General features: G+C 42.2%; 1 protein-coding gene across 2 annotated transcripts in view; it reads left to right on the top strand.

Annotated features, from left to right (window-relative positions):
• Positions 1–3,976: 3,976 nt before the first annotated feature.
• Phf8 (PHD finger protein 8) overlaps positions 3,977–14,543 on the top strand; it is a 127,160-nt gene continuing 116,593 nt past the window's right edge. For both annotated transcript variants that reach the window (XM_028772653.1, XM_028772652.1), the window contains exons 1-2: positions 3,977–4,118; positions 5,178–5,360. In XM_028772653.1, coding sequence (XP_028628486.1) covers positions 5,263–5,360 — 98 coding nt within the window. In that variant the 5' untranslated portion in view covers positions 3,977–4,118; positions 5,178–5,262. The remainder of the gene's footprint in view (positions 4,119–5,177; positions 5,361–14,543) is intronic.

Here is a 14,543-nt window from a genome sequence, read left to right as displayed (position 1 = left end):
CAGAGAGGCAGAGAGGCAGAGAGGCAGAGAGGCAGAGAGGCAGAGAGAGAGAGAGGCAGAGAGAGGCAGAGAGAGGCAGAGAGAGGCAGAGAGAGGCAGAGAGAGGCAGAGAGAGGCAGAGAGAGGCAGAGAGAGGCAGAGAGAGGCAGAGAGAGGCAGAGAGAGGCAGAGAGAGGCAGAGAGAGGCAGAGAGAGGCAGAGAGGCAGAGAGGCAGAGAGGCAGAGAGAGAGGCAGAGGCAGAGGCAGAGGCAGAGGCAGAGGCAGAGGCAGAGGCAGTCAGATCTCCATGAGTTCAAGACTAGCCTGGTCTACATAATGATAGTGAGTTCCAAGACAGCCAGAGTTACATAGTGAGACCCTGTCTAGAAACAACCAAAACAAAACAAAACAAAACAAAACAAAAACTTTTGAGGTTCATGTAATAAGTTCATTTGGGGTTATATTTAGTTTGTTTAGTTAGGACATTCATATGTGGTTTGTATCATTTCTAGTCACAGCACTCCGGTGTTGAATTTATCCTTTGGGTTTTTTTTTTGTTTTGTTTTTGTTTTTGTTTTTTTTTTTTTGAGACAGAGTTTCTCTGTGTAGCCCTGGCTGTCCTGGAACTCACTCTGTAGACCAGGCTGGCCTCGAACTCAGAAATCCGTCTGCCTCTGCCTCCCAAGTGCTGGGATTAAAGGCGTGCGCCACCACTGCCTGGCAAATTTATCCTTAAAAATATTCTTACTGCACGTCTTTGAAGCCAACTTGAATATTTACTGATCAATACTCTTTTCTAAGGAAGTCCTCCAGTTACACCATCTCAAAGTATGTTTCAGGTCCCAATAAAGTTGCACTCAACTTTGGCTAAAGTGCAAAGATGATTCAGTTACTAGAGAGATGATTCAGTGGTTAAGAGTGCTTACTACTCTTGCAGAGAATCTGGGTTCAGATCCCAGGACCCATTGCAATTCATGTCTCCTCCTCTAACTCTAGTTCCATGGGATCCAGTACCCTCTTCTTACCTTTATACAGTCCTGTACACACATGGTTCCCATATGTACTCTCAGGTACTTGTGGTCAACACCCCTCCCACACACACACAAAGATTTTTAAAAAAAATTTCAGTAGTTTCTTATTCCTTAAAAGATAAAATCTAAACTCTTGCATTTTGTATTATAACAGCTCTTGACTTAACTCCTTACAGTATGACTCCCCATGTGCCTCTATGCATTTGTGCACCTCACTTCTTTGTTGTTGTTACTTTTTTGTTGTTGTTTTTTCAAGAAAGTATTTCTCCCGGGCAGTGATGGCGCACGCCTTTAATCCAGCACTTGGGAGGCAGAGGCAGGCAGATTTCTGAGTTTGAGGCCAGCCTGGTCTACAGAGTGAGTTCCAGGACAGCCAGGGCTACAGGGCTACACAGAGAAACCCTGTCTTGAAAAACCAAAAAAAAAAAAAAGAAAGAGAGAGAGAGAGAGAGAGAGAGAGAGAGAGAGAGAGAGAAAGAAAGAAAGAAAGAAAGAAAGAAAGAAAGAAAGAAAGAAAAGAAAGTATTTCTCTGTGTAGCCGTGGCTGTCCTGGAACTCCCTCTGTACACCAGGGTGGCCTTGGACTCACAGTTATCTGCCTGCCTCTTCCTCGGGAGTGCTGGGATTCAAGCAAGGCATGCGTCACCACTGTCCATGAATCTTATTTTTGTGTACAATGTTATTAAACTTTGTTTTTGAGCTCTGAGTTCTTGTATCCAAGGCTGGCCTAGAACTTATGTAGATAAGGATGACTTTGAATTTTTGATCTTCCTGAGTACATGACTACCACCCAAGATTTATGCAGTTCTGGGAACTTAACACTGGGGGTTTGTGGATGCTAAGCAATATCCTACCAACTGAGGTATATCATGTGCCTTAAGGAAATCTTTATATATCCTCTTAGACTCTCTGCAGCAGATTTTACAACAGCAAGCAGCCGTGAGGCTCTTAGCTGATCTTACTCTTCATTTTCTTTCCTCCCTCTTTCCTTTCTTGTTAAATTTGCGACTCTCCTGCCCCATTCTCTCAGACGGTTTTTTAAAGAGTTCTCTACCAGCCAATAATTACAGCACTGAAGAAGCTGAGGCTGAGGTGGAGAGGAAAGGAGAAATGGTAAAACAAGGAGAGGGAAATGATTTTTCTCTGACAAGGACTCTTTCGTCCCTGTGTATTTGTTTGCCAATTAGAAAATCGTTATACACATATTCTTTTTTTCCACACCACTTTTCCTCTTTTGGTAAGAAAATATTTTTTTCTAAAATTTATTTTTATTTTACATGCATGGGTGTTTTGCCTGCATGTATCTCTTGTGTGAGGGTGTCAGGTTCCCTAGAACTGAAGTTATAGACAGTTGTGAGTTGCCAGCATGTGGGTGCTGGGAATTGAACCAGGGTCCTCTGGAAGAACAGTCAGTGCTCCTAACCTTTGAGCCATCTTTTTGGCTCCAGGAAACAATTTTTGTTTTGTTTTGTTTTTTGTTTTTTTTGAGACAGGGTTTCTCTGTGTAGTCCTGGCTGTCCTGGAACTCACTCTGTAGACCAGGCCGGCCTCGAACTCAGAAATCCACCTGCCTCTGCCTCCCAAGTGCTGGGATTAAAGGCATGCGCCACCACTGCCCGGCTCAGGAAACAATTTTTAATACACTTTCTTCTATAAAGCAATGGGATTCTGTAAGAAAGTGATATTGCAAGAGAACTAGGGATATTTCATTAATGTCTGAAGAAAAAAATCAAACAGTGTCATCTTAAAGCATACTATATTCAGTCAGAAAATCCTAGTACAGATATATATATATATTAAGCTTTGAACTGATTTTGCTTCTTATGGAATTGAACCTGCAGGGTCCGTGACGAGAGCCTGGGAAGAGCCTGACAACTCAATGTGGGGGAAATTAGACACTATTTTTCTGAATTTCCAGGCTCTCAAACCATTTGCCTTCTCGAAATCTGTTTCTTCGTTTGGTGATAATCACAGATTTTTTTTTCTCTCACAGAGTGAGGATTAAATGATACTGCAACCGTGGGAAAAGGGCCTCGTCCACTAAAAGTGCTAGATGTACAGGAGCTGTAGGGAGGATTTCGTCTCTCCCAAGGCTGAACCCCGCCCCCGCAGCCCTATGTATCAGTTTTGCAGCTTGGAGCCAGGGACTTCACCTCCTCTCAGAGGAGGAGACTAAGGAGGGGCGGCGAGTGTTAGGAGGGAGGGAGGAGGAAGGTTTTGGTTTTTTTTTTTTTTTAAAAAACTCCGTGTTTACACAGGGTTACAGAAGACTTGCGTTCCAGGCCCCACTCAAAATGGAGCCAAACTACCGCCTCGCCTAAGATGGCGGCTTCTCCGCCTATCAACTCAAGGTCTCAAGCGCAATTGGGCCACCTCGAAGAGGCGCACAGCCTAGGCTCTCTCGGGGTGTCGCCCCGCCCCATGACGTCACGCAAGAGCCGTCAGCTTGACGTTCCGGGCTCCACCTTCACCTCTCGTGCCCGAACCCCATAAGATGGCGGCGAGCTTGTCTCCTCACAGAACGCTGCCACTCTCAATATGGTAGCTGTTTACCATATTCCTCCACCCCTCTCCGCCTCAATTTCCTCACGGTTTTGAATAAACTTTATTGATTGCTTTCAATCTCTTACAACCCCTAATATTGGGTTCACCCTGGCGACCTCTCCGGCAGTCTTTTTCCAGACCCGGCGAGCCTGTCTCGTGAAGGGTGCAGCGACAAAGCCACTTGCCAGTGCGCCCGGCGGCCCCGCCCCCCTCCCCGGCTTAGACTTCTGTCTCTAGAAGGCTCGAAGGGCCAGACTGTGGGAGGGCTGTGGCGAACGCTGCCCTAAAGCCCCGACAGACCACGGGCACTGCGTGACGCGGCATGTGGTTTCTAGGCGAAGGCAAGTAAGCTTCACAGTTTTGCAGCGGCAATCCCAGAATTCACCGCGCGCCGCCTCGGGCCGGAACTGCCCGGATAGCCTCTGCTTAGCGCAGAGCTGTGTTGCCCCGGAGCGAGCCCAGCCTCTGGCGAGTCTCTGGGGCTGAGCCTTGAGGAGTTTCCCTTGCAGCCTCGGGCATGAAGATATCTCTGTAGCGTTTGGGACCTTGGACATTTTTAGCAGGTTTGAGGCGTGAAAAGGTTCCTGTCAGTGGGGGAGGCGGATAGAGATCCTCTTAAGTTTTAGGGGCTGCAAGCAAGATAAAATTCTTATTTAAGACGAGACGTCTGTCAGGTGAGGGGTGCAGCAGAACCCTCAGCAGTCTGAAGAGATTGCAAGGCAATGCCTGCCATTTGGAGCTGTGGAAGGGGAAATTTTTTTCTTTGCTTAGTTTCGCGGGTGTGAGGAAATTCTAGTCAGTTTGCTGGGGCTTCGAAGGGACCCTTTTTAGTGTCAGGGGTGAGATGAGCTCCCTGTCAGCTTGGGAGTGGAGGACGAAATTGCGGTTTATTTCATTTTGGAGCATAATGAGACTCCTTACTGGTCGGGAAGGAATGATACTGAGAATGACGAAAAGGATCATTTAAACTCTCCGAACGCAATCCCAGAACTGTGATTTGAGTTGGGTGCCTAGTGTTGTTTGTCTCGTTCCTGAAGGCTTTGTGGGAGGTGGGGGGGGGGGCGTAATTCGCAATAACCTGCGGAGACTTTAGGGGTTTCCGCATCTCTGGTTCTTCCTATTTTGGGGGCTAGAGAGGGTCTCCGGTCTCTCCCTCAGCTTCCCTCTTTCCAGCCTCATCCTTTATGCCGCGGTTTGCGTCATAATAAAGGGAGCTGAGAGTCCTGGGAAGCAAGAGGGCAGTGAAGAGAGGGGTTCAGTATGGGATTAAAGAAGCTTCCCGAAAGCTTTCAGATATTTACATGGAACCCGGAAAGAAGTTGTCACTGACTTCAGGGCTAAAGAAGGTAGGGGTCTGGGGGAGGCGTTTGGAAGGCAGGGCAGAGCAGAAAGCAGAACGTTCTTTCTGTTCTTTCCAAGTGAAAGAAATCCTGAAGGGTGGGTGGACTTTCTCCACTTAACTCCTGCACTCTCACCAGCTGTGTTGAGTCCGGGCTTGGTTACTCCCATTTTCAGAACTGGAGGTTGGTACCCAGGGGGTGGGGTGGGGGCGGAGACACGGAATGATTTGGAAACCCGGAGCTGGAGGAATCACTTTGTAACGAAGTGTTGTTTGTGTCTAGCCATCGTCTAGGGAAGGCGCTTGCCTTCTGACCCCTTAAAGCTTCAAAACTGGCACGGCGCAAAACGATCCAACACCCTGTGAAGATGGCCTCGGTGCCTGTGTATTGCCTCTGTCGACTGCCTTATGATGTGACCCGCTTCATGATCGAGTGTGACATGTGCCAGGACTGGTTTCATGGCAGGTAAGAAGGGCGGGCCAGGCTGGTCAGGGTGCATTGGCCAGGTGTGTTGTTTTCACTTGCTCTCTCCTCCTCTCAGCCCCGTTTTCTACCTAGCCCCTCTCTCACTTTACTAGACTTAGGTTTTTCTATCCCTCCTCGCCAACTAGGTCCTAGCTGATAGTGGTCTCTGGTTTCTCTATGTTTTCCTATGTGTATTTAGTGTAGTTTGTGTGTGTCCACGAATATATGTGTACATATATATATATATATATATATGCATGCGTATTTGATTTTGTAGCTGCGTTCTAGCTACAAAGAAAGTATCAGTTGTGTGGTTGTGTTTTCCCTCATATCCTGGCTTTGGGGGAGGCAGTACTGCATTTTTGAGATATCTGAGTCTAAGAACATGTATTTCTTTGTAACTTACTATCAGTGGCCTTGGCCAAGTTCCTTTTGCTTCTGAGAGCCTCACTTACAAATCAATACCTCTTTCATAGCTGTAAAGCAGTTTGCTTGCATTCTATAAATGGAGGCAAAACTGGAATAATATTTTATTTCTGTGCTGTATGCAGGACCGTCTAACTAAATTAAAATTAAAAGACACAGGGTAAAACAACAGGATGAATGCACCTGTCACCTAGGATTCCAGTGAGGTTACTGTATGTAATAAAAATCTAAATATCCTATTACTGGGGGAATTTGTATACTGGAGTTTAATACAAAACAGTATTTGGTACCATTCTCTTGCTATATGTTGAGTTCTAGAATGTTAAGTTGTCAATCTTAACTTTTTTTTTTATACTCAAAAACAAAGTAAGGGTGAGGTCAGTGGGTCTTATGCTCAAGGCCTGCCTGAGCCAGTTTGAGGCCAGCACAGCAACTTACATCATTCTGTCTCAAAATAAAAATGATGTAAAGAGTTTGGGATGCAACTCAGTGGTAAGGTCTTGCTTCAAAATATCAAAAAAAAATTGCATCTTATAGTTGTATATATGTCTATGTTACTTCCTGGAGGTAGAGATACCTTTTCTTTGTATTTTTAGTATTTCTAGTGCTAAATATATAATAGATGTTTAGTATATTTTTGAGTAAATGAACAAGTCATAATGAAAAAAAAAACTATTGCACTATGGCCCTTAGTTTTTAAGTGTGTATGTTCAATATCTCTGGAAAAAGGCTTTTGCTCACAGTGTAGAAATCTGACAACAGAACAGGAATGAATGTTTCCTAACTTCTTACTCTGTGTCAGACTCCATAACTGACATTTTATAAATTATTTTGTCTGTACACAAGTCTGAAAGTTAAAAATTTTCTTCTTCTTGTGCGGGTTCCCATATGAGGGTGTGTACACTTGTATGGAGGCTAGAGGTCAGCCTCAGCTTCATTCCTTAGAAGCCAACCACCTTGGTTTTTTTTTTTTTTTTTTTTTGAGATAGGGTTTCCCAGTGGCCTGGTACTTTATAACTAGCCTAGGTAGGTGGGCCAGATCGCCCCAGGGATTTTCCCATTTCTGTCTCCCTACCACTGGGATTATATGTACTCAAAGCCTTTTTACATATGTTCTGGAGATTGAACTAAAGTCCTCATGTTTGCCTAGTAAACACTTTACTCATTGAGCCTTCTCCCCAGCCTGAAAGTTACACTTGTGAGAGAGCACACTCCTGTGAATATGTGTATTTGCATCCATGTGTGCACATTCGCTTGAAGAGGTGTCAGGTAGCTTCCTCTGTTGCTTTCCATCTTATCTTTCATGCCAAACCTGGAGCTTGGGTTAGGCTAGCTAGCTAGCAAGCTCCAGAGATCCACTTGTCTGTTTTCCCTCAATGCTAGGGTTGCGTATGGCCATGCTCAGTTTTATGTTAGCTTTGGGGATTTGAACTCAGGACCTCTTACTTTCATACCAAGCTGAGCCATCTCCTAGTTCCTGAAAGTTAGATTTTGAAGTGTGTGTGTGTGGGGGGGGCTTGTACATACATGGCATAATATTAATGTGGAGGTCACAAGACAACTTGCAGGAGTCAATTTTCTCCTTCCACCAGGTGAGACCAGGAATGAACTCAGGTTGTCAGGCTTGGTGATAAGTACCACCTGCTGAGGTATCTCGTTAGCCCAACCCAGGTTTTTAAAAGAATGACTTTTTAAAATGGGCTTTAGGGTATAGGTCTGCAGTTACAGTTACTTTGGAGACTGAGGAAGGGAGATTGCAAATTCAAGGCTGGACTGTGTAAACAAGTGATTTTTTCTTATTGTATAGATGAGACTTGTCCATTATAGAACACAAAAAAGAATAACAGAGGGAAATAAAAAAGTCATCTATGAGTCTGTTGAATACAATCCACTGTTAATTTTTTTTTTTGCTGCTGTTATATTAACCTTGTCCGTTGAATTACAGCGTACATTTTTATAGGTTAGGGTTATATCATAAATACCATTTTGTGATGTCTCTTGCTCTACCCATAACATTTTAATGTGGGTATTTGCCAGGTTGTTAAGTAGTCATCTACAACATGTTTCCGATACCTTCCTATCTATATGTTTATCATGAGTTACTTGGTCATTCCCTTTATGGTTGTATACTTACATTATGTGTACTTTCTTACAAATAATGTGAGGTGATAAAACTTGGGGATTCTGGGAAGGATTTTGTATTCTGATATGATTGTTGGTTAAAACAAAAAGAAAACCATGATTGGTGGACATCTTTGTACGGTAGATAGTTGACAGTTACAATGATCAAACTACTGAAACTTTCAGAAGTTTTAAACTTTCAAATGTTTTATGAGTTTATGGATCAGATCTGTCTTTAATCACATTTCTAAGGTGTATTCTGCTTTTGTTTGTACATTCTAGCACAAGTTTCATGAAAGCATCCAGTTTTTAAATTTTCTTCTGCTTCTTTCTGTGGGCTGCCAGAGAACAAGGAACCTAGCTGAAAACCAGATCCTTAGTGGGCGGCTGGCTGTTCTTGCTTACTCAGTACACCCCCACCCCAACATACTCACTGCACTCTAAGTTTTTACTTTAGGTCAATTGGAAATTACTAAATATTGTAGCTTTTTCCTGATTGCTTACAGTAGTTAACCACATAGACCCAGTGTGTATATGTTGTATGAGTATGTGTGTGCTTGTATGTGTAAGAGTATGAGCATATGTTTGTGAGCCCACCAAGGCCAGAGGCCCAGACATTAATTGTTTTGTTATATCACTTTCTGTTTTATTCTCTTGAGATGTTTTATCACTAAACCTTGAGTTAAACTGGTAGCTAGGAAGTCCCAGTGATCTTCCTGCCTTTGCCCCTCCCAAGACTGGGATTACTGCTACACCTGACTTTTTACCTAGGTGCTAGGATCTGTGTACTAAGGTCCCTGACCATGCAAAGCACTCTTTTACCACTGAGTCATCCCAGCCCAAATCCTACAGATTCCATATTCACAAATGCCTAGAGATAGACTTGTGAAGTTCAGTTAGGGATTATGGTGCATAATGACAAGTTGCTACCTGGAGTGGTGATAGTAAGGAAGGCAACTATGCTATTTTTGATGCTAAGAATCTGAAACTGTGGAGGTTAAGTGATTTTCTGAGTATGGATTTGAATTTCAAATTAATTGTTTCTAGAGTAGTGTTCTCAATTTAGAAAAAAAATACTGAATAGTTTCATCCTCTCGTAAGGCAATTGAGTTGTACAAAACACGATGATTTGTAGAGCACTGCACTTTAAATTTTAGTATGTATCTGTTATTTGAAAGACCTGTTAAAAAAACAAGATAGATTCCCAACCTCGGTTTTTGATTTAGTCGGTAAATGGGGCCCACATTTGAGAAACATAAATTTAAAGCAGTATCAAGTTCTTCCACTTGTATAGAGTATGGTAACATCTGCTACTGGTGGATCTATGAGATAACATTATCATTACTATATACCAGTTATTCTCAAAGTATTTCATCTCTTTGAGGCCTTAGTTTTCCTGATAACAGTTATGATAATTTAAAAAGAAATGATTGTATACATATTAATTTGTGTTTTTATTAGCATATAATAATGGATATCATGACATTTTATTTTTTAAAATATGTATTTATTTAGTGTGTATGTATGTATATGGGGGGACTGCACATGAACTATAGCAAACATGTGCAGGTCAGAGGACAGCTTTTCAGAAGTTAGTTCTCTGTTTCTGCCTTGTTGAAGCTACTCTCTTGTTTCTGCTGTGGCTAGCTAGTCTGAACTTGTGGGCAGCTCTCTTGTTTTCACCTCCTATCTCCCTTTAGTAGTATTGGATTTACAGATATACACAATTGCATCTGACTTTTTATGTAGGTTCCAAGGATTGAATTTGGGTCTTAAATGGCATATTACCAGCCAGACCTATTCATGTTTGTATTTTGATCATACTCACCCCTCATTACCCTCTTTCATTCCCTCCTACTGATCCCCTTCCTCGTCCCACCTTATTTCTTTTACTTTTATATCTTTTTTTTTTGATAACCCATTTAAGGGATTTAAGGAAGCCTCCTTATCAAGATCGTTTACTAGATATTTACTAGACTTGAGCAACTTACTAGGGGCTGAACCACTGAAGATTTGCCTTTATATCTTCAGGGAAGGTTGGAGCCTTGTGAGCCCCTCCCTTTCCAGGACAGAATGCTAGAAGGCCAATCTTGTGCAAATCTACAGGTAATCAAGAGTTTAACAGCCATGTCATGCCCAGAACTCAGTGTTCCAAACTGCTCCCCCACCTTCCTCTGGTTCATTCATTTTTCTGTTTCTTCCTTCCAAGATGGTTCATGAGCCTTGGAGAGAGTGCTATGTAGATGTTCTAGTCATGGACAGTAAATCATTTATTCTTTGTCCTTTGGTTATGAGTTTGCATTCACGACCATTTCTACCACTACAAAGAGAAGGTTTTTTTTTTCCTGTTTCTTTTGTTGTTGTTTTTTATTGTTATTCCTGTTTTGAGGGTTTTGGTTTGTTTTTGTTTTTGAGACAGGGTCTCACTATATAGCCTTGGCTGGCCTGGAACTCATTCTGTAGACCAGGCTGACCTCAAACACACAGGTCTACCTGCCTCTGCCTCCCAAGCACTGAGATTAAAGGAGTATAAAAGCTTAATCAGCAAGAGAAACTTCTTTTACTAAAGTGGAGAGCAGTAGTATTTTATAGGCATGAGCATGATTATTTCGATGGTAATTTGATGGGTATATTATGTTCACTGAGCAGAATAACTGTAGGAGCTTTGTCACTCGGGCCTGTGATCTCTAACTATGAGCTTTTGACTTATTTTATGCTACCAGTTTTCTTTTTCTTTTTTGCATGGGGTTCCTTGTTTATTTTGTTTAGAGGAAAATATTCTTGTTTAAATTAAGTTTGGTGGTATGAGTCCCCCCCCCCCCCCGCCCTTTGGCCCCTTTCCTCTCTGTGCTGGAGTTTTAACTGGTTAGATCTTATGTAAGTTTTGTGCTGTGCTAAGAACTATATTTGTTACGGATTTATGAGTGCAATGACTCCATCCTGTCCAGAAGACATTATTTCACAGCAGTCTGCTCTTATAGTTTTTCTGCCCCTTCTTCCTCAGTGTTTCCTGATCTTGAGGGAAAATCATGTGATACACATTTCTATTTTTTTCAAGACAGGGTTTCTCTGTAGCCCAGGCTGTCCTGGAACTCACTCTACAGTCCAGGCTGGTCTTTTGGGGAAAGAGGTGTGATACAGATGTCTCATTTAGAGCTGAGCACTCCACAGTGACTTATTCTCTGCATATTGACCAGTTGTGAGAAACTGTATTAAACATCACTCACTACATAAAGAAACTTCTCTGATGAGGGGGTCTATAGATATTTAGAAATATTTAGAAGATAGTATAATGAAGGGAAGGTGAATAATAGAGGTAAAGGTTTAAGTGGGGAGTAGACACGAGGATCAAGTTGGGGAGGTAGAGGGATAACCAGCACTAAGGGTGTTTGAAAAAGCCATATAAATGGTAGTTATAAGCTTCCTGTTATATGTACATACATACACACAGACAAGCTTAATTTAATTTACCTTACATAGAGGGATAATGCTCATCCCAGAAGCTGTAGATTATGAAAAAACCCAGTGCCAGGGGTGAATTATCCCATTTGGGAAGGTGGTCGTAGAGGCCATTCCCCTTCAGAAAAACAATACAGAGTATTGTTCTTGGTTATTCACTAGAACTTGATGGTAAGATTCCGTTGCTGAAGACACCATATACTTTGATCACAGGATATGGAAAATTCAAGCAGTTTCTGACCTGGAAGCATTCTTCCTACTAGCTAACTTTCATAGTATCAGACGGTGGCTGCTGGGAAAGAAAAGCCATCAACAAATAGTCTACCCAGCTGTGTATCCTGTGAGCTACAGTAATGACTGGCCTGGCAAGATATGCTCATTGTCGGCAATAGTAACATGAATGCTATGGAGGTAACCAGCAGCTTTCTAATGGGACTTAAGGCCTGATCCACAATGGGAAACTCATGCTATGTTCTCTAAACCTGTCCAAGAACTTAGAAAGTTATAGGCTCTGCTAATGTTATTTTGCTAAAGGGATATAATATCAAATGGCCTTCTGAATTCTTTTTAAAAAATTCTAGTTCTACTTATTCCTTCTTTCCTCCACCTGCTTCCTCTCCCTTCTTTCTCCTTCCCTCCCTTCCTTGTGTAAGCCTTTGTGTATGTATGTGCAATGGTGTTCATGTGGGGGTCAAAGGACAACTTGTTAGCATCATTTCTCTCTTTCTATCATGTGGGTCCTTGGGATCAAACTCATTAGGCTTAGAGAACAAGCACCTTTAACTTGCTTTGTCCCTCCCTCTTTCAAAATTAACTTTTATTTATGTCTTTAAGTACAGGCATGCATGCCTGCATGTGTGTGCTTGCATGTATGTATGTGACTGAGTCTGTGTGCTTGTCTGTGTGTGTGCATGTGTACCTGTGCCTGCATGTAAGTCCCTGCCTGTACATTCATGCCTGCGTGTGTGTGTGTGTGTGTGTGTGTCTGTCTGTCTGTCTGTCTGTCTGCATGCTTTTGTGTGTGTATATGCCTGTGTGTGTGTGCATGTGTACCTGCATATGCATGGGTGCTTGCATGCCTCCCTGCGCTTGCATATGTGTGCATGTGTGTGCGTGCGCGTGTGCGTGCCTGCACCTATATGTATTTGATGTATGATATTAGTGAGGGCGTACCTGTGCCATGCAGATGTGTGGCGGTCAGAGGATAACTTTTTGCATGGCAAGTACTTTTTACCCACTTTCTTGCTGGTCTCTGCATAGAGCTGTACTTTATCTGATATTAATATAACCACTCCTACTTTCTTTAGATTAAGGGTGACATTATATATAGATTTTTTTTCACCCCTGCAGCTCAATCCCAGACAATACCAGGCAAGCATTCTGTCATTGAATTATCCCCAGTCTTTATCCCTTTCCTTTCAGTCTACAGTTAAACATAACATGAGATTTTGTTTTTAAATTGTGTGTGTGTGTGTGTGTGTATGTATGTATGTATGTATGTATGTATGTATGTATGTGTTGCTCTTGGGGGGGATGTGAACATGGAGGTTAGAGAACAACTTTGTAGAGTTGATTCTCCTTTTACCTCTCTACATAAATTCCAGGGATGGAACTCAGGGCTTCAGGCTTTGAGGGAATCATCTTGACAGCCTCTGTTTTAGGTTTTGAAAGGGTATCTTACATAGCTCAACTGACTTCAAACTTGGCTATGTAGCTAAGAGTGACCTTGGAACTCCTGATCTACCTGCTACAACCTCCTTAACTCAGGATTACAGGCCTGAAATAACATTTTTTGTTTTATTTAGTACTGGAGATTAAACACAGCACTTTGTGTATGCTAGGCAAACATGGTACCAAATGGTATCCTTAGTCTTCTTCTGTTCTATGTGCCTCTGTTTACATTATCTTGCCTTCCTGAGAGTTACTTATACCTCTTTTATAATTCCATATTGCTTTTTTTCTTTAGTATATTTGAATGTGTCTCTATATACATTTTCACTTTTTACTACAACTACCTGGTATTTGTATTTTCCCAGTTCAAGTGAGGAGTAGAAATTTCTCTTTTAAGTTCTTTTACATTTCCTCATTTATAGCAAAATTAATCTTAAATATGTGTTCTATGTACATTGAGAACTATATCAGAGCACCATAATGTTTGTTTCTGTATTTTAACATGCCCTCTACATGTTCTTGATATTACTTTAGAAAATGAGAATCATGCAGGGCAGTTGTAGCATATGCCTTTAATCCTATCACTCGGGAGGCAGAGGCAGGTGAAGTTCTCTGAGTTTGAGGCCAGCTTGATCTGCAGAGCAAGTTCCAGGACACCCAAAGTTATACAAAGAAACCCTGTCTCCAAAAACCAAAAAAAGAAAAAAATTTGAGGAACATGAGTCAGTTGGTCTATTGCTTGGCTAGCATTTATGAAGCTAGGATTGGATCCCAGCATCACATAAACCTGGCATGGTTTTACATGTCCGTAATTCTTTTTTTGTTGTTGTTTTTTCGAGACAGGGTTTCTCTGTGTAGCCCTGGCTGTCCTGGAACTCACTCTGGAGACCAGGCTAACCTCGAACTCTCGGAACTCAGAAATCTGCCTGCCTCTGCCTCCCCAGTGCTGGGATTACAGGCGTGCGCCACCACCGCCCAGCCATGTCTGTAATTCTAACACTCAAGAATATGGAAGCCAAGAGAATCAGAAATTTATGGTAATACTTGCTACATAGTGAGTTTGAGGCCGGCCTGGGATACATGAGACCCTGTCTCTAAAAACACCCTGAGAAATTTTTGTCTAGTTAGAAAATGGTGCCTTGCTAGATTCTGCATTGATGAGAAATGGTTTTATTTTGAACATACCTCAATATGGGACTTGCTGATAGATTGGATTGGGATTGTGAAAGAAAGAGGTAGAGAATGACTTCATTTTGAGGAGCTTTAATATAAATGGGAATAGAGTAATGGGACAGTGACTGAGAAACTCACAAGATATGTAGAGAATGGCCAGTTTTGTCTGTAACAATCAAGTTATTTTAGAATTTAGTGAGTTCTTTTAAGTGGCAAACTCATGCCAGATACTGAGCAGAGAGAGCAAAAACTTCTCAGGTACATGGCACTTGTCTCCTTTCTCTCTCTTCCTTCCTTCCTTCCTTCCTTCCTTCCTTCCTTCCTTCCTTCCTT

The sequence above is a fragment of the Grammomys surdaster genome, unplaced genomic scaffold (assembly GCF_004785775.1).
Source record: "Grammomys surdaster isolate TR1022 unplaced genomic scaffold, NIH_TR_1.0 216, whole genome shotgun sequence".
In the NCBI taxonomy this organism is placed as follows: domain Eukaryota; kingdom Metazoa; phylum Chordata; class Mammalia; order Rodentia; family Muridae; genus Grammomys; species Grammomys surdaster.
The sequence above is the reverse complement of the archived record's forward strand: the minus strand, read 5'-3'. Positions and strand labels throughout refer to the sequence as shown.